Source organism: Drosophila albomicans, chromosome X (assembly GCF_009650485.2).
Source record: "Drosophila albomicans strain 15112-1751.03 chromosome X, ASM965048v2, whole genome shotgun sequence".
Classification (NCBI taxonomy): domain Eukaryota; kingdom Metazoa; phylum Arthropoda; class Insecta; order Diptera; family Drosophilidae; genus Drosophila; species Drosophila albomicans.
In genome coordinates this window covers 12,526,847-12,547,264 of record NC_047627.2, presented here as the reverse complement: position 1 = coordinate 12,547,264, position 20,418 = coordinate 12,526,847, and the positions used below count along the sequence as shown (strand labels likewise).

General features: G+C 37.8%; 3 protein-coding genes across 25 annotated transcripts in view; 2 read left to right on the top strand and 1 right to left on the bottom strand.

The window, feature by feature from the left end:
• Positions 1-4,408, top strand: part of LOC117578054 (flotillin-2) — a 128,620-nt gene extending 124,212 nt beyond the window's left edge. For all 4 annotated transcript variants that reach the window (XM_034263184.2, XM_052006411.1, XM_034263218.2 and 1 more), the window contains 2 exons: positions 1,771-1,954; positions 2,021-4,408. In XM_034263184.2, the coding sequence (XP_034119075.1) occupies positions 1,771-1,954; positions 2,021-2,200 (364 nt within the window). In that variant the 3' untranslated portion in view covers positions 2,201-4,408. The remainder of the gene's footprint in view (positions 1-1,770; positions 1,955-2,020) is intronic.
• A 188-nt stretch (positions 4,409-4,596) lies between these two features.
• Positions 4,597-14,627, bottom strand: LOC117567483 (uncharacterized). Its single transcript, XM_034247516.2, has 5 exons — positions 14,131-14,627; positions 9,724-9,934; positions 7,388-7,930; positions 7,203-7,317; positions 4,597-5,998 (listed from the first exon to the last, which is right to left on the bottom strand). Exons 1-5 carry the CDS (start codon positions 14,410-14,412, stop codon positions 5,356-5,358), a joined length of 1,794 nt encoding a protein of 597 aa, XP_034103407.1. The 5' UTR covers positions 14,413-14,627; the 3' UTR covers positions 4,597-5,355.
• Positions 14,628-18,382: 3,755 nt separating this feature from the next.
• The window catches only part of LOC117572412 (potassium voltage-gated channel protein eag), an 80,910-nt gene continuing 78,874 nt past the window's right edge, over positions 18,383-20,418 (top strand). For 19 of the 20 annotated variants that reach the window (XM_052007107.1, XM_034256120.2, XM_034255925.2 and 16 more), the window contains exon 1: positions 18,383-19,146. The gene's annotated coding sequence lies outside the window, so the exon portion shown is untranslated. The remainder of the gene's footprint in view (positions 19,147-20,418) is intronic. The other variant, XM_052007114.1, reaches the window with a different exon arrangement.

Genomic DNA, 20,418 nt, shown 5'->3' with positions numbered 1-20,418 from the left:
AGGTCACATTTCAATTAGAAACAGATGTGAATAACTTACATGACAACACGTCGTATGAGTTATGTTTATATGAATGCATACTTAGTTCAAAGCGTACTACTTTCATCCCTGAAGATGCCAGGCCACTAAAAATTATCACTTTGATTACAGATAGTAATTTGAACAACACGTCGTATGAGCAATGTTTCAAATTGAATGCATACATAATTTTAGGCCTAATCCTTTCATTTCTGAATTTGCTTCACCACATAATATTCTCAGTTTGGATGTAGTACCTCATTTTGAATAAATAGTAGTGATTGAACAACACGTCGTATGCGCTATTTTTATATGTAGAACCTCATATTACAATTTGTCACCAAATATCATCAGTATGATTTATGGACCTTATGATTAGAGGCGACAATTTAATGAGAAAGTGTGTCGTAATTAATTTGACAACACGTCGTATGAGTTATGTTTTCTATATTAAACTGCAATATGAATCCGTACTTTACTTAAAACCTACTTCCATTTTTCGTGAAGATGCTAGACTACCATATAAAATGGGTTGATTTATAGGCAACATTTTAATTAGAATAAAAACTTTTTCTTGAACAACACGACGTATGAGTTATGTTATGTTTTCTATATTGAACTGAATGTATATATCATTTAAAACATTCTCCATTTTCCCTGAAGATGCCAGGCCATTAAAAATGATTCCTTTGATTAGATTGATTATCATAGTACTTTGAACAACACGACGTATGAGCAATGTTTCAAATAACATTTGCAATGTTAATGCATACTTTATTTGAAATCTTCTCCATGCATCCTTGAAATACCAAATAAATTCAGTTTGGTTAATAAGAATAAGAATTAATGCTTGAGCAACGGGTCGTATGAACTATGCTTCCTATAAAGAACAGCAATATAAATGCATACTTAATTTTTATGATTTTCACTTAAATATAACCAGTCTGTTTTAAGAAGCATATGAGTACAGGCGACATTTCTCTTAGAAACTTTGTAGTAGTTCATTTGACTACACGTCGTATGAGTTATCTTTTCTATATTGAACTATGTAAATGCGTACTTACATAGTTTAAAATCTTCTCCCTTCTTTATTAAAGATACTACACTACCAAATCATAAGTAGCACTTTAATTTGATTAATAATTAGTGTTTGAACAACAGGTCGTATGAGCAATATGAATGCATACTCAATTTGCTTCCAAATATCAGCAGTATAATAGTGTATAGGGAGCTTATGAGAATAGGCGGCATTTTAATGTCTATTTAAGTGGGAAGAAAGTACTATATGTTAAGTCTAAACATTTTAGAAATTACTGCTCAAACAACACGTCGTATGCGTAATGTTATGTTTTCTATATTCAACTTAATGCATACATATTTTGAAGCCTCCTTTTCCTGAAGGTATTTCACCACCAAATATTATCAGTTTGGTTGCATTTTATGTTGAATAAGAATTAGTTATTCATATTAGCAATATGAATGTATAGCCCCTTAAAAGTATGATTTATGGCATATAAGTTCAGGCGGTATTTGAATTATTGTAAACTACATAATTAAAAGACCGACATCTTTGTTCTCTGCACATGTGACATCATAAAATGTCTGTTTAATTGGAAAGAATAAGCAATTTAAGTAGATTTTTAGAAAGAGTGAAGTACATATTGAACAACATGTCGTATGCGTAATGTTTTGCCAAGACTTCTTTATTGAACTTGTACATGATTTTAATGCAACTCTTTCTCTTACGTGCAGATGCCAGACCATCGAGGGAGCCCGCGCTGAAGCCGAGCGCATTCGAAAGCTCGGTTCAGCCGAGGCTCATGCCATCGAGCTGGTGGGCAAAGCGGAGGCAGAACGCATGAGGATGAAGGCGAATGTGTACAAACAGTACGGCGATGCGGCCATTATGAACATTGTGCTCGAGTCGCTGCCCAAGGTGAGTGAGTGAGAGAATTGATCAAAAGCCTGATACTGATCTATGATCTATGATCTTTTATTACAGATTGCTGCTGAGGTGGCCGCACCGTTGGCCAAGACGGATGAGATTGTGCTGATCGGTGGCAACGATAATGTGACCAACGATGTCACTCGTTTGGTGGCCCAACTGCCGCCCTCGATCAATGCCTTGACCGGAGTGGATCTGTCCAAGGTGCTGTCGAAGATACCCGGAGCCAAGGCGTGAAATCTGCTTGAATGGGATGTGCAACAAATGGCAATGACGACGTAACCCCCCAAGAAAAGGAATTGCAAAATGGAAGAAGCGAAATGAAACGACAGAACGACATCAAAAGAGATAGAGATAGAGCGATAGAGCGTTAGGCGTAGAGCGCGCGAGCGAGTGAGTGAGAGAGAGAGAGCGAAAGAGAAAACCACACAAAGGAAGAGTCTAAAGATAATCTATATAAAAGAACACACAACTACAATAAAACTAAAAGAAAAAGTAAAAACATAAAATGAGAGAATAACAGTTATAGCAAAATGTACTCCGATATTACGTGTCAGTGTGTCTATGTGTGTCTGTGTGTGTGTGTGTCAATATGCAGATCTGTATAAGGATCAGCAATATAAACAAACAATCGAAACTTTTGCATTTCGCACGCATTCGCAAAACGCATTTTGTGGCCTTTTCTCGATTAATAAGAAATACCAAAAACAACAAAAAAAAAATAACAGCTATAAAAAGCAAAAAAAAAAGTAAAACTCATTGTGCGTAGTTTGTTGGTATTGATAATAACTATATACTATATATATTTACATGTCATTTGTCAATGTTGTAATCGCTGTCATTTAGTTCATAAGCATAACAACAAGAAACAGAAACATCTAATACAGCAACGCACAACGATCATCAAATAGTTTTGATTCAAGCATTCGGATCGGCAGTCGTTCACCAACACTGTCGTTCACCAACACTCTTTTCGACCGTCTCTATTCAGTTCAAACTACAACAACTGCCTCAACAACAACAACAACATCAACAACGACATCAACGTGCCAAATGATGGGCACCCTAATACACACACACACACACACACACACACACACTAACACATTCAGTTGATGCACTTTCCAACACTATTTTTTCAATGAGGCCGCTCTTCCACACACACTCTCATACACACACACACAAACGACACGCGTTCAATTCAATATTTTTTTTCTATTATTATGAATATCATTACTAATTTTTTGTACGTTTTACAACACTATTTATGTTTAAATTCTGTTTAACCCCCGTGTTTTCTGTTCCATCTGCATTTCACATTTTGTTTTTTAGTTCTTAGCAAAGAAAACACTTGAAATTACCAAAACCTTAACAAAACATACAAAAAATTTATAAAAAAAAAAAGCAAAACAACTTAAATTTAGTTAAAACAATTTTTGTGAATCTACATTGTCTTTGTACCCAATTTAAACGCGTGATATTTGCCGCAAAATATCACAAAAATCTATAAATACGAATAATTAAGAAATATTAAAGTTTTCTTCTCAGCATTTCGAATGTTTTTTGTTTTTCTTCATCCATTGAACTTGTTTTTTTTTTTGTTTGTTTTCCTACTTTATTTGCTAGAATAATTAATCAAAGGCTGCAAAACAGTTGACAATTTTACAGAAGAATTCTCTGTCGATAGCTATTCTAAGGCTTTCAACACGATTGATTCTCTCCCTCTTTAAACACTCAATCGAATTGAGCTTGTGATTTTCTTTTCTATGAAATGAAACCATATTTTTTTTCTACCTCAGAAATGAATCTAATGAACTCTTCGTTTAAGAACTCATTAGGTCGGAAATTTAATATATATTTTTTAAAAAATGAAATCGTTTATTTATTCAATGTCCAATTAGTTCTCAATTCAAGAACTCAATGTGGGATATATCTATTCGCAGCCATTAATAATAGATTCCAAATTAGCGATTAACATTTGAAATTGAATTTCCTTTCTCCTTTGTCGAAATATTCCAATAGTTTAGTCTATTTATAGATCGACATTAATACGGTTTTGCAGCCTTGTAACGAACCCAAATTTGTTTAAGAAATGCAAAGAACGAATGTTAAGAAGAAGAACTACGTAGAACAGAGCGAAGAAGAAGAAGAAGAAGATTCGTAGAGCAAATCTACGCGCATTTACACACACACAAGCATAAAACAAAGGAAATCATTGAACAGAATTACAATACAAAAATATTTAACAAAATACTTGAAATACTTATTATAAAGAATATTGAAATCAAAGAAAAATATATTGTATATGAGAATATATTTTTTTTCTATTGTATTTTAAGTGCGAGTAACTTAAATTTATATATGCAGCGTGCGGGATGATTTAAAGTGCAAGAAACAACAAAAAAAAAAAAACCTAAAACTAAATCAATAAATAAATCGAATCTAACATTTTTGTGTATTTTGTCGTAAATAAATAAATTTAAAGAAAAGAAACGACACAAAGTGCGTGTTTTACTGGGAATTCCAAATTGTGGGTGAAATAATTAAACATTTGTGTGCTTGGTCAATCAGTTTTTATTAGAAAATCCCATATGGTTATATATGGATATGTATTTATATAGTACGATTAAATATATGCGTTTGTATCAATAATCAATATCGTTTTATTCATATCCTAAAAAACTAACTTACTAATAACAAAAAAAAGAAGATATATACGAGGACAGGCTGATAAATGATCGGATTTGATAAAAAATCAATTCTTTATCAATTAATTTAAAAATGGTTGAAATGGGCAAATAGCACCAAGAAAAGGGCTCCATAAGGATATCATTTAGGATAAAATAGATTACAAGTAGATTTCGATTTCGATCATTTATCATCCCGCCTTCGTATTACATAGATTAACAGTATATTGATCGTTTTTTAACTTATGCTTAGGTCCGGTCCTTGGACACGTGTATCTCAAAGGTGTTTATGCAGGTCCAGATATGGTGCAATCGAGAATCTATTCTGAATGCAATAGGTACACACTTAGGTTGCTTAATTAGCCCTACGACAACTTACAAGCTATGGACCAATCCAGCGTTCGATTACGTCTGGGACTAAAGATTTCCATTACACGTGACACTTGCATTATGCTACTCGTCACTCGTTACACGTTACTCGCTACTCGCTACTCGCTAGTTATTACTCGCTACTCGCTACTAACTATTATTGTGGCCCCCTGGGGGCTACTCGTCTAAATGCAATGTGCAGAGAGCCAAAACCTTCGTTTGCTCCTTCACTATATCTCTAACGACAAAAAAAAGTATCTTTACAAATATAACAAAAAAAAAAAAGTGCCTGCTTTAGAGTACTATAAAAGATACGTTGGGATTGCTTAGATGGGCTCAGTCCGAGAACTTTGCTTTGAGATCCTTGCGCAGTATTTTGCCGGTGGGATTCTTGGGCACCTCATCAACGAAGATGACGCCCCCCTCGAGCTTCTTGTAGTGCGCCACACGCTCCGCCACATAGGCGGCAATCTCCTCGGCGGTTGCCTTTTCATTCTCACGGAGTACAACCAGAGCACGCGGCGCCTCGCCGTTCAGCTCATGCGGAATGCCAAAGACGGCGGCCTCAAGGATCTTGGGATGATCGCGTAGCACGGCTTCCAGTTCGGCTGGCGGCACCTGGAATCCCTTCACCTTGATCAGCTCCTTCATGCGATCCGTGATGTAGAAATACCCATCCTCATCGTAGAATGCCACGTCGCCGGTGCGCAGCCAATGGCCCGGATAGAATGTCACCTCGTTGGCCTCATCGTTGTTCAGATAGCCGGACATCACCTGCGGTCCACGCACACACAGTTCACCCGTTGTCCGCGGTCCCACGCCCTTCGAATCGCTGCCATCGAGGGGCACGATCTTGCACTCGGTACTGCCCGGCGCAATGCCACACGAAGCGTAGCGTGTGTTGCCCTCCGGCGTCATCAGAATCACCGGCGAGGCCTCCGTCATGCCGTAGCCCTGCATGAAGCGCGTCTTGGGGAACCTGCAAGAAGCGATGAGTGGGCAAAGTTGATTTAGTTTCAATTGATTTGCTGAATTGCTTTTAATGCTAAACAGTTCAAGGTATTGTCACTAGTTCCTAGTAAAATTTGATAAGGTAATCTGATCCGTTCAACCTACATATACGGAAAGACAAGTTACGCTTTAAAAATATGCTAGCAATGAAGGTTCACTACTGTGATATACTCGTTACTCATTTTAAATATAAGTAAAACATTCTAAAAGCAATAAATGGGCTAAATAAATATACCAAAAACAATAACTAAAAATACTAAATGCTATATTTGGTATATCGAAATACTACTAAATTTAAAATATACCAAAAGTATTTATTTATATACCAAAACAATGAAATATACTAAATATTATATACTAAACGTTCTAAGAGCAATAAATGGGCTAAATAAATATACCAAAAACAATAACTAAAAATACTAAATGCTATATTTGGTATATCGAAATACTACTAAATTTAAAGTATACCAAAAGTATTTATTTATATACCAAAGCAATGAAATATACTAAATATTACATTTGGTATAACGATATACTACACACTACATTAAAAATATACCATAGAATGCAATATATAGTATATTAGATTGTGAACCAATGCAATTAAGACCTGCAGTTGGTATACAAATTTTGAAATCTCAAAAAATGATTGAAACGAGACTTCAATGTGGTTTTCTAATTGAAATCTTAACTCACGATGACTCTGGAAAGTTCTCTATCTTAATCATTCAATGTGATGTCAAGAAGAGTAAAAATATTATTCATCTACAATTTTTGAAGTATGTTTGTTTTGATTTACAAATGTATATTCCTGTTGAAATCGCATATACTTTGTTCTCTATGGTATATTTTTAATATAGTATATAATATAGTACCATATACCAAATGTAGTATATGGTATTTTTAATTTTTGATTATGGTATACTAGTTTGCCAATAAACCCCGTTTATATAGCTCATCAAATATTTTTGGATTTTTTCAGTATATTATTTTGGTATACTTTTACGATAATACTGTCTATGCACTGTTGTGCTCCTATTAATGGGTAACGAGTATCTCAAAGTCAAGCACACTTGACTGCACCTTTCCGAAATTATCTCTACACATCAGAGACTTGCATGAAAAAACAGACAGACAAACAACGATAGAAAACCCTGCAGAGATTGACTCACTTCTTGAGGAAACGCTCGACATCGTGCTCTCCAATGGGTGCAGCTCCAGACATGACAACGCGCAGATTGCTGGCAACTTCCTTCGACAGCTTAGGACTGTTGATCATGAAGAGAGCTGCAAGAAGAGCAAATCAACAAAGGTCAGTCAGTTGCACATAAAGATATTTACTACGATCTCTACTTACCAATTGGAGGTACGAAATTCAAAACACTGCCCTTGTAGGTGTCCAGGGACTTGATGAAGTCGTCGGGCTTAAAGGCGGGCATCGTGGCCAGACGGGCGCCCTCGCCGAGCTTGGAGAGCATGACGACGGTGAGGCCGTAGATGTGAAAGAAGGGCAACACCGCAGGCAGCGTGTCCTGGAAGTCGGTGGAATCGATGCGCAACGCCTCCTGAATCTGTTCGCAGTTGCTGCTGATGTTGTTATGCGAGAGCACAACGCCCTTGGGCATGCCTGTGGTGCCCGATGAGAAGGGCAGAAAGACTATATCGTCGGCACTGGCATCCTTGGGAGCACGCAGCTCATCGTAGCGCACATTCTCCGTGCTCATCACCTCGAAGAAATCGATGGCGCCCTCCGGCAGCGATTCGTCCGCCGTGCAGCGCACCACGGCAATGGGCAACTGTTTGCCCGCCAGCTTGCACGCCTCCCTCAAGGTGCCGTAGCCCTGGGCGCTGCCCACAAGGAACTTGGCATTGCTGAACGTCAGCTGGCGTGCAATCTCGTCTGCAAGGATAAACATAAAATATCTATTAGAACATATCGCTTAGATATTGTTGATTTGTTGATAAGTGCAGGGTATCTCATAGTCGAGCAGCAATAACGTGTTAATCTTATGTGCTTAGCTATAAATAGTACGATCTATATTCTCTCTCTCTCTATAGGAGGTAAATGTATATTATTTTATTTAAATCTTGCATAGACTTTTATAGAATTTGTAGAATAAAATATGTTACTATGGTTGATCTACAATGTACTACATCTATATAGAATGACAAACACTCATCTTAAAATTTTACAACGATCTATATTACGTAAATATTCTTGAAGTTTTCTTTTGGTTGACACCTCGATACCAAATACCATAAATATTGATTGTTTTGTTATTTTCAAACAATAAAGTATTTCACTTCACAACTTTACTATTCTTTAACGTCAAATTATGCAAATTCACCATGATTTGCAGAATTCTATTTTGTATTTTTATGATCAAATATATTATAATTATTGTTCGAGTTATATTTTGATACTCAAGCAATAATCATTAGTTAATCAAAACAATACGATTTATCAGTTAGTATATTTAACATACCAGACTATAGTTTCAGTATATCTTTAGTAGATAAGCTGTTACGATACTGTTGAGTTTTCGGTATGGTTGAATCAGCGCTAACTTGTTAAAACTTTCACAATAAGTGTGGTATGTAGATAAGGTCTTACAAAAATATTTATCTTAAACGTTTTCTGCTATCTTTATTATAAAGCGCATATCAAACGTGAGTTATCTATACCTTACCGTTAATAATGGGCACAATAGGTATTGCATAGAGATAAGAATGGTATCGGATGTATTCATCTAGAATGTATCTACATATATCTTTTCAAATCCATCTATTAGTACCTTACTAAGTAGGTATGGTATATACTCATAATATAACTAATAATAATAATTGTTATACCACATACTGACTATCCATTAATCTTTTACTATAATTCTTATTTCATTCTTTTTCTTTGACCTTAAGATGTCGATATTTCAGTGAATGCTGTTTTATCGTAGTATATAAGAAAGAGATTACGAACTCCATTATCAATAAAGTCTATACGAAATAGAATAGGTTGTATATTAAGAATAATTTCTATAAATAATCTCCTAGTTAATGCACAATAATCATAGTATATAAAGAAGAGCGTAAGATATCTATTTCAAATAAAGTCTATACAAAATGTAAGCTATACGTTAAGAATAATTTCTTTTAAGAATCTCTTAGTTAATGCAGAATTATCATAGTACATCACCATTATGAATAAAGTCTCTCCAAAATGTAGGTTATACATCCTGCTTCTGAGAATTGAAATTGTTAAGCTTGCGATGCTGAGTATCTATTAGTCCCACATTTTCTGCCCCCACCAGATCTTGGACTGCAGTCAAAGTATGTGCTTATCATGACCATAAAAAAAGTATCACTTTAAAACGGCATTATCATGTCTAAAGCTTGCATGTTTTTGTCGGAGTACAAACTTTGCTCTGGACCCACTCGAAAAAAATAAGGGTCTATCTGCAATGGTGATCTTTCGACTCTGGCTGGAACTGGAACTGAAACTGGAAATGGGAGTGGAACTGGGCCTGGGACTGGAAATGTGGCTAGCGCCTGGTGTTCTGAGATTGGGGGTCATAAAGTTTACAGAGCCTGATAAGAGTTAATTATTCGAGATTTACGTTAATTGTTTATTGTTGCGGCGTCTTATCAGTGCGCTGACAATATCGCTATGATGTGGCGCTATGGAACTGAGCTCACCTGGCGTATAGATGGGATTAATTGTGGTCACGGTGAGGCCAGCCTCAATGGCGCCCAGGCAGGCGATGGGATACTCCGGTAGATTGGGCAAACATATAGCCAGGACATCGGGTTTGGCCAGCTTAAACTTGGTTTGCAAACGAACAGCAAAAGCGGCGCTCGCATCACGCAGCTGCGCATAAGTATATTGACGATCTGTGACTACGCAGACCTATAGAAGATTAAACGAAAAAAAAAAAGAATGGAAAACATATTAAGGCATGTAAGAAAAGAAGGTTAGAGATTGAAGAAAGTAGAGATACAGGAAACAAATTATAATAAATTGTTATACAGTGTCCTATTTTTACAATATTTACTATTTCATAACAAGAATATTGATATATAGAAGATATAGAAGATATAAGCGTATTGAAAAATCCGTCGTGGAAAGAAATTATAGTATTTCTTCGCCTATTCATATGAAATCTAAAAATACTGGTATTATATTCCTTCAATTTTTTTGAAAAGGCTTCTTTAATCTATGAGTATTGTATTTTAACCTGCAAAAATATATTATTTTATTATATTACACTAATAAAGTTTTCTAACCATCAATACTGAGAAGATAAGGATATATTCTATATACAGAATAAAGCTTTCACAATTCTACCATATGAAATTAGTTGAAATGCTTTTGAAATCGTAAAAGGAATATATAAAATACAGATATATATTTTAACATTATAATTGGGTTTCTCGATTTTATAATAATAATATTCACACTTGTTGTAAAATTAAATGAACCATAATCTCTTGATTTCAATATGTGTTTAGTTTCCCTAAAGCTATGTGATTATTATAAATAGGTCAGCATTTAAACACCTGGCTAATAGCAATTATATGGAATTTACGTGATGTTGGACAGTTTAGTGGTAGCGTTATATATTTGCTGTACCTTGGACCCTTTTGGTACGGGGCAATTAGTGGTAAAAATTTTTCAGCGATCATTCCCATGGGCAGTCATACGATCCAATGCGAAACACGATCCAAATATGTGTGGCGTCAAGCCACAGACATCTATATATATACATATGTACATATATGGTATATATGTATATGGTATATATAGTTTAGCAGTATAAAATGACACTGTCCATATAAATATCTAGAAAATCTGTGATTTGGAAAAACCCCCCAGCATTGTGTGCTATATAGTGAAACTCAATACAATCGCATCCGATTGGAAGTGTGACTAATGAGCGAGCGTGTCGAGTGCATTAACCTTAACTGTGACTGATTACCGTATCAGCGGATGCAACCCTGTTCAGGGTCAAGTTGAAGGGCAGAAAGATAACTTGGGAGAGCAAAGAGGTTAATCGCGTATTTGCAAGTCAATCGCAATACTTTTCCGTGGCACTGTTAGGCCAAGGGAAATGTTTTATTTTTGCGCAGTCAAAATTGGCATTAATATAAGATTGCGAATTATAAATAAAACGTAACGGACACACATACATTTTCGTATACATGGGCGAATTGCTGCCTGGGGGACGGGACACACAAAACAAGCACATAAAAATACTCAACATTTTTTTTTTTTTTTCAAAAATTAAAGAAATCAAGTAAATTATACACACACAAGCGGAAAATAAATGACAAGAAAAAAAAAAAGAAAAAAAGAGCAAAAACGAAATGATTTCGTGCATTTGACGCGCGCTCTGTGTGTTCCACTTGAGTTGCGTTGCGGCCACTGATCAAAGTTCAGTGGGGCAAAGTACAAAGTCTGCAAACGTATGAAACGGAGAGCGGCCTCTGCACTGTCACTGTGTGAGCGTCTCTCTCGCTGTGTGTGTGTGTATGAAACTTGTTGACGAAAAGAGCAAAGCAAGCGCACGAAGAGAGAGGCTGCCTGCTGCCTGCCTCTTACGCTCCCCCCCATCTTTGCAGTAGACGGGCCCACAAAAACAAGAAGAAAACATGCCGAATACATGTGTGTATGTTTGCATTTGCATGTATGTGTGTGTGTTTGGCATGTCTAATTTTGCCGGCAATCGGTTTTTGTTTTTGTTTCTTTTTATTTTGGTTAAAGAAAGCAAAAACAAAACAATCAAAACAATCATAATTAGCATATATAAATAGCATAATAAATACAACTGGTGTGTGTTTGAATACATCCGTATTTTGACTTATTATTTACCAATTAAAAACCAATTACAATCTTCAACTCAATTATGTGAGTGTGAGCAGCAACAACAATTTTCAACTGACAACTGACGTAAGCGGCAAATTGCCAAAAAGTTTACAACAACAACCACAGCTTCCACTGACGTAAGCAGAGCTTAAGAGCACCAAAGTGTAAAGAGAAAAGGAGCTTTGCATATATTTTGTGAAACGAAACCATAAGAAATCATAAATTATGAGACACTAAGAGAGTCACAATACTAAATCACAATTCGTGTCGTTAAGTGTTAACTGATTAACGTCACTGGGCTTGTTTATCAGAAAATGGAATGAGTGTGTGTGTGTGTTTAAACAAGTATGAAATTGGAATTTCTTTGGAATAAGTTACAGAAGTCAGCAACTGCATTATTGGAAATTGGCATTCAATTGGAGCGCAAAAAGTTCCAGCTTGCACTTTGCTCCTACATGCAATGCACATTTAATTGCATTTAATTTATGGTGTTTTGTGGAGGCATATTAGATAGCGCACACTCGCCTGAAGGCAATAAATTTCAATGAACAACAACATTTGCACTTTGATTTCGCTGAGCGAAAAGTGAAATGAGGGAAACAATGCACAAAAACACTGCACAACAAAAACACATTCGAGTGAGCGAGACGGTTGCGCGGCGTCCGCGTGGGCGACGTTTCAGCTTTGGCTTTGGCTTTGCCTTATGCAAATGCAAGTGACAGACAGCATGCATATCTATTTATAGATCGCAGTGCGCTCTCTCTCTCTCTGTCGCTCTTACTCTTGTGTGTCTGGCATTCCAATTGGTCACTGGGGGGTGGGGGATTAGATTCGACACTGGGATGCGTATGCGTATACATCAATTATAAATTTCCAATTGGAATTTCCATTTATAGTATTATCAGCAGGCTAGAGGCAATTTAATGCCAAGCCAATCGACGCGACTTGAACTTGTCACAGCGTATAATAATTGCACAGTAGGCCCCCCTTCGATTGGAAGTGCGACTCACACACACACACAGACGTTTGGAATATCAGATTCGAGTAGTACGAGTGTAAATAGTATGCTCAAGTGTTGTCTCTTATCGCGGGGCAAGTGTTTTACGAGTATTTCGTATTTCGTATTCTGCTTTTCGCATTTCACAGTTCACGTCGCGCTTATCAGACAGGCGATAGACGATAGTGCCCCCCACCCCACCACACCTCTTGCCCCACTCGAGGGGCCAATACTCCCCCGATGAACACGACGAATGACCCATATAAAAATACCATTGCCTGGTTTATTGATGCTTGTCAGCAGAACACCTGCAAAGCGATTTTCAATTGCGAATCTCAGGCGATTCCGCGTGACTGTATTCACACTCACACATACACACATGCACACTTACACACATACCCACACTCACACGCTCACGCATTGCGGTAGCACCAGGAAGGTCAGACAAACAATCACAGACACACGCTTACCTCTATATATTGGCATAGGTTCTGGTTCAATAAACTGAACAAAAAAAAATAAGCAAATGATATAAGATGCACGACTAAGCGATACCTCGTAAGTTTTTGAATATTACCAGCATGATCACAATATTATTTTTTTATATTTAGGAATCTTTGTAAGGAATTTATACTTTAAAGATTATTAAAGAGCCTATAATTATATACACTTTTCGGCAGTTAAATCATCAATCACCATTTACTACATTTCGAATAGATTATTTGACACGTTCTAACAGATTTTTATTGCACAGTTCCCATAAATATGCACTCAACAAACATTTTAATAACTTTAATTTCTGAGTTTAGCACGGATTTAAAAAAAAAAAAAATAGATTGAGTCATATTTTAGTTTAAAAATATTTCACATGTTCTGCTCTTTTAATTTCTAAGATAAACAATCGTTAGATTTAAACATGCCTAAACTTTAAGCTACCCACTTCATGCGTTTTACTAAAGGGTATTCAGTTGAAGTGTCTCGACTACACTTGATAAGCCCAAGAATAATGGATATAATGAAGTCCAATTGAATCGATTGACTGTCCCTTCGATCGACACGCATCTTTGTTGTATGCGTTTGATTGCAAATCGAAACGAAATCATTATCTTCTATACTATGTATAAAGTTTAGGGAGTGTTCTATATACTCTATGGCAGACACTCCTCTAGGCGTGACGTGTGTCTTCACTGTACTCGCACTTGCATTCACTTCACTTTATATTCATTCAAGAACATTCACTTACCGCCGCTGTGGCATTCTCCCACTTCTTGAAGTCGCGCCACACGTATTCATGCAACGGCACATTGGGCACCTTGATGGGATCGAAGGGCGATGTCTTGTAGTAGCCATCTTCGGCATTATAGTGCAGGAACTTGTCCCGTTCGCTGATGCTCTGGGCGCGTTCAACGGTCGCCGTGTTGCGTTGACGCCGATTCGTTGAGATGGCGCGTGTGGCGGCGTTGGCAGCGTTGGCAGCGAAGCTGCGCAGACGCAGCATCTGGACTGCACTGTTAACTGGATTCATTTTCGAAGCTCTCTCTTTGTTTTATTGTCACTCGCTCTTTACAGGTTTGTACTCTTAATAAACTTCTGTTACGTTACGTTACGTTACGTTGTGTGGCGTTACGTTATGTGCTGCGTTTAAAAGTTGGTGTAAAATAAAAGGCTTCAGAAGGTTACTCGCTGCACACACGTCTGTTGCTTTGAAGTGCTGGGGCACGACTGTCAGTTGGCGTCGCAGCGTAAACGTTGCCGGCTCGCCGGCTCACCAAAATACACACACACACACATACACTTGCGCGCGCGCCTTTAACAAGATCGCGTTGGCGTTCGCTGTGTTCTTGTTATTGACGTCTGTCTCTCTCTTTCTCTTCGGCCTACACGTTGTTTGGCTCGTTCTTCGTTGTTGTGCTGCTGATGCTGCTGCTGCTGCTGCGCTCTCTTTGACGCTCTTCTCTGCTCTCTCTTGCGCATCTGTAATAGTTGTAATTTATCAGTCACAATGATGCAATTTCATTTGTAGGCGCTTCATATGTAATGTGTTTGAGTCATTTCTTTATGTAAGAGCAACTTTACTAGTTTCTCGTTTTGCGCACTTGCAATGCCAACTAAGCCCACTGTGGCTGCACTATTTGTGTTTTTCTTTTGCGCTCTTCGCACAGCGCATAGAGATGTCAACCCCACCCCCAAAGCCAATTACAACTGTATTTGTGTGCTGTTGTTGTTTGTTTGTTTAAAGCACTCCTCCCTTCCCTCTCCCTGTCCAACCCATTGATAAGCCTACGACTACGGTTATCGCCTTCTATTGTCTTCTAGACGTGAATTCCGTCACTATATTCCGTCCTTGTGAGCATGACTTGCCACTAAGCAGCGTGCTGTTTGTTATCAGGCAGTATTATTATAATAATTAGTATTATTATACATACATACATAGGGGCTAAAGTGTCTGATTAACCCAGAATAGCAGTATAATACAATAATACATTTACTATAGGCTAACTATAGAGAGCTGCTCAACTAGATCACGCCTAATCAGTGGCCAGTCAAACTTGGATTACAGGCTCAAGGCCCCCCTCCATTTTTCCATTGGAAATGGAAACCGGATTGGAATTTCGACTTGGAATCAAAATGGAAATGAAAATAGTAATCAATGTGGTAATCTAACCGCTTGTGGCAACTGTTGCGACTGTGTGGCAAACGCAGGGCATTCAACTTTTGAGAGCCAAAGCCCAAAGCTGACAGCTGAAAGCTGAAAGTCGTCTCCGAATTTAATGAGATGTGCAACGTGGTTTTAAAACAACAGTTAAAGAGTTTGCTGCTTTGGTGGTCATCTTTGATACAAGCAAAAGAGAACGCGCGCGAGAGAGAGAGAGAGAGAGAGAAGGCTTTGACATTCCCTTAGCCAGACATCTAACATATATACTATATAAATAAAAATCAACTCAACTTTGCTTAACTGTATCGATATTCTTTAACTGATTGCGTATGTCCATTTGCCAATAAATATATAAGTTTTAATGAGTTTTATTCATATTTAATATTTTATGTATGTACATTATTTTGTATAATTTTTGGATTCAACTATTTATTATATATATATTATATTTATATAAAATCTAGTACGACTAACAAACTGTTTAATAATATTGAACAATTTTCAAATAAATATACATTTACTACATTTTCTGGTTTATAAATATTTTCTACTTTTTACAAATTCCCGTTTTCGATATTATTTAACTAATTTAAACTGCACTAATTTAAACTGCATCCATTTTAAAATAAGTATATTTAAGTAACTATATTATTTTTATTTTGATTTTTGCTTCGGTTTACAATATTCCAAATGCCACGATTAATTTTACAGTCGTGCATGCTCGCTGTTGGCATTTTCATTTGATTCGTATACAAGTTTCAACTGTCAAGCGAAACAAACAACCAAACACCCTCACACAACAAGAGAGAGAAAGAGAGAGAGGGAGACAGCGCCAGCGACAAAGGGTATTTGTGGCTCAAGGCCAGTTTAATGGTAGCGCGTCGTGAGAGGGGACAAGTGTCCCTGCCCCTGCCCCCCTCTCCGCACTAAATTTGCATTTGTTTCGTTTTCGTTATTCTTCTCTTCTCGCGTTTCGCGTCTCTCTCGCTCTCGCTATTGCTTGTCGCATGTGATGCGACAGGTTGTTCGACTTTGCCATTAGCTTTGCTCTTCCCCTAACATCAAAAAGAAACGCAAATAATTGCATTTGAAATTTTGATAAGCTGTGTCGCTATTTTTAAATTCAAGTTCGAGTGTGTGAAAGACTTAAAATGTATTCGGGCATTACTATAATAGTTGCTGATATGTTAAGTGACTAATAAAACAGAAAAGCAAAAGCACATGTACTTTGCACTTTAACACTTCAGATATGGGATACCATATATAGATACGATACACAGTCACACAGCAATCGATGTATAACAAATTGATATCATGCGAAATTCCAATTAAATGTACACACACTGCTACCGAAATTAAATTATCGACAGGCCTAAGAAGTGACACGCACAATACGAAACGATTGATTACTGTTATTTGTAGCGTATTAATCTATTCACTAACCTTGTGCCTAACAATGGAATGCAACAAAATAATACTTGCAGTTGCAATCTGCTTCGATTATCACTCTCTTAATATGCAAACTGCTTTGTGCTCTCACGCACACGCTCTCTGAGAGAGCATTCGAGGTTCGTGCAGTTGCAGTTAGTTTAAGTCACTTGTTTACTTTCTTGTTGCGCCTTCATCAACAACAACAGCAGTCTGTGAACTTTGGACTCTGCGCTGAGCGCTTTTGAAATTGCTGCTGTCTTCGTTTTCAATTCGTCGCAGCGTGCGCTGCAGTCGCAGTCGCTGTCGCTGTCGCTGCCGCAGTCGCAGCACTCAAATAAATAGTAATATGAGAGGCAAACCAGTTTGACTCGCTTTTGTTGTAGTTGTTGTGTAGTTTTGATTTTGAATATATTTTACAGCACTTGTTGTTGTTGTTGTTGTTGGGTTTGCTCAGGTTGTCGTTGTTGTTGTTTGTGTTATGCGATGCTCGGCATCTGTGTTTACTTTGACGCTTTTACTTTTATTTAATAGTTTGCTTCACAGTCACCGAGAGCAGTATGTGCACTGCTCACCAGCTCAATTGATAATTCATTTAAATGAACTTTAATTAATATGTACGTGTTTCACTTGACATTGAATTGCGTCGCAGATGCTTGTGCACCTCATTTTCTCTATATGTAAATAATCGCTACAGGTTCTACCACACACACACACACACACGCACGCACTTACACACGCACATGCGTGTGATTCTGGCGCGCAATCGTAATCGAAAATCGGAATCGTTTTAAGCTGCTGCGGTGCTGCTTCACTGCCTGCGTTTGTCTTTCGACTGCGACGTCGGCTTCTTACCACTCAGATTCCTTTTTTGCTGCCCTTTGCTGTTGTGAGGGGGTGAGTTTCGTTTTCGCGGCAGCGCAGTCGAGAGGGCTCCACGTGAAAGAAAGAGCCAATAGATGGCGCTGACAAATGAAGCTTTCGCAAAGCTCAAGCTCAAGCTTGGCTTGTAGTGGTTGCGAACGCAGAAAAAAGCACACGCGATAAGCTTAGATTTGGCAGCTTAAGCTTTTGGTAGAGCTTTTGATGTTAACCAGCTGTTCGATGGCCAAATATCGACTGTGTGTGAGCGAGAGGGGCGCATGGCGTGCGAGAGCAAGAAGAGGAGAGTTCGACGTCGACGCCGCCAGAGTTCGTAACGAGTTCGTAGTCTACTTTTAGGTGCGTAGCCGCGCGCAACACACGTCTGAAACTCTGAAATTCTCGCTCTCTCTCTCTCTTTGACAAAAACAACCAAATTCCCAATTCCAAAGCAAACGTTGCCCAAAAAAATAACACACACAAAAAAAAAAAATTACAAAACCGAAGCAACAAAAAAAAAAAAAAAAAATCCAAAAAAAATACGAAATGAAAGCGAAAAGAATGGAAAAAATTCTCTGTGTGCTGTGTCATTAGTTCTTGGTTGCTGCTCGTTCGTTTCTGTTCTGTTCATATATATTTTTTTTTGTATTTTTTTTATCGTACTGCCAAGGAAAAAAATGAAGAAATTGTGGAGGAAAAGTGTGGCATAGAGAGCGGCGCGTGCGAGCCAAAAAAAGCAAAGCAAAAAAAAAAAAAAAAGGACAAGTTGCAAGGAAGCGAGTCGGCAATTGTTGCATATTTCCTCTGACAACAACTCGAGTCTTCAACTTTTTTTTTTACTGTGTATCGCATATGCAAATGTATTATTAAATATATATATATTTAATTGTTGTTCTTTTTTTTCTTGTTGTTGTTGTTGTTCTTTTCCTAAACTGCAGTGCGAAAGTGAAGGGTGGAAAACGCGTTAAAAGTAATCAAGAAATTACAAGAAATTACACAAAAAAAAAAGAAAGAAAAGAAAATAAGTAAAAATAAATCCAAAAAAAAAAGGAAAAGCGAAATTAAATTAAATGTTGGAAAAAGAAGAGTGAAGACAACGAGACAACAAAATAAAGCAGGAGACGCAGCAGAGACGCGAACAAACATAAACAAAAGTGATAAACAAACAGAGAAAGAAGCAAAAAGAAAAAAAACAAACAAACAAGCAAATAAACAAACAGTAAACAGGAAAAACCGAAAGAGCAAAGGCAAGAGGAATACATTATTATTATTATTCACATAAAAAGCAATCAAAAAAAGCAACAGCAACAAAAGGTAATCTCACTATCTCACTCACATTTCTTCTCTCTCTTTCACTCTCTCTCTCTCTCTCTCTCTCTGTCTTGTTCTTGAGCACACAAAGGAGTCGCTTTGAATAAGATTGCGACTCCAAGTCGAGTGCTCTCGCTATTGTGTAATGAAGTTGCGGACCACACGGCGTATACGTTACGCACTGAGCTGAGACGGGGGAAAGGGGGGAAAAGGCGCCGCGAGTGTGCGGCATAAACACACTTGTAATTGTTATTTGCCCCCCTCCCGCTCCCGCTCCCTCGTTGTTGCCATAATTGAAGAGAGTTCAAACTTTAACTTTAACTTTAGTTGTTGGCCATTGTAAAAGTTGTTCTTGTTGCTGGCAACTGCAAATGTGTGTCAGTTGCTGCAGTTCCCTCCCCGTTCCCCCGTCCCCCGCTCCTTTGCGCAATTATGTCAGCAAAGAAAAACGACAGCAGCAGTAGCTGCTGCAAAAAAGTGCCCACAACAATTGGTCGTCGTTTTTCAAGTGCAGCCCAAGAGTATGCAACACAAAATGTCTAAAAAGTGTTCTGTGTCGCTGTCTCTGCTGCTGCTGGCGTCGCTGTCGACGTCGCTGCTGCGGTTGCATAAGTGTCAACCACATAGCACGCTTACAGTTTGACAGCCACTGTGACTCGCGCTTCGCAAACGAAGTTTTGAAGTCATTTTGCGTGGCTTAAAGTTGTCCCAAAAAAAGCAAAAAAAAAAAAAAAGATGAAATGAAAAGGGGAAAATTTTGACAGCCGCTGGCGACAGCGACGCCAGCGTCGCAGCCAATAAAACGACAAAGTGAAAGGCAGTGTATGTGTGTGTGTGCGTGTGTGTGTGTGTGTGTGTGTGCGGTTAGCGAAATGAGAGAATAATAAAACAGGAACTGAAACTGAAAACTACTTAAATATTTAAAGCAATTGCAAAAAAGGGCACTTGTATGTGTGTGTGTGTGTGTGTGTGTGTGTGTGTGTGTGTGTGTGTGTGTGTGTGTGTGTGACAAACACAATGGCAAAAAGAGGGAGAGAGAGAGAGAGAAAAAAACTCAGTCAAATGACAAGCAAATCTATTGCCGCACAACAACAAAAGTGTCGAAAAGGCAAAGGAAAGGGAATGGTGAAGGATGGTGAAGGGAGAGGGGGAGGGGGGTACCCGCTATGCGCTGTTAACATCTAAAATAAATAAAAATGAAAATTGTGACAGCAACAGCATGTTTGTGTTGTTGTTCACGCATTTTGCCGTCTTTCGTTTTTTTTTGCGTATAAA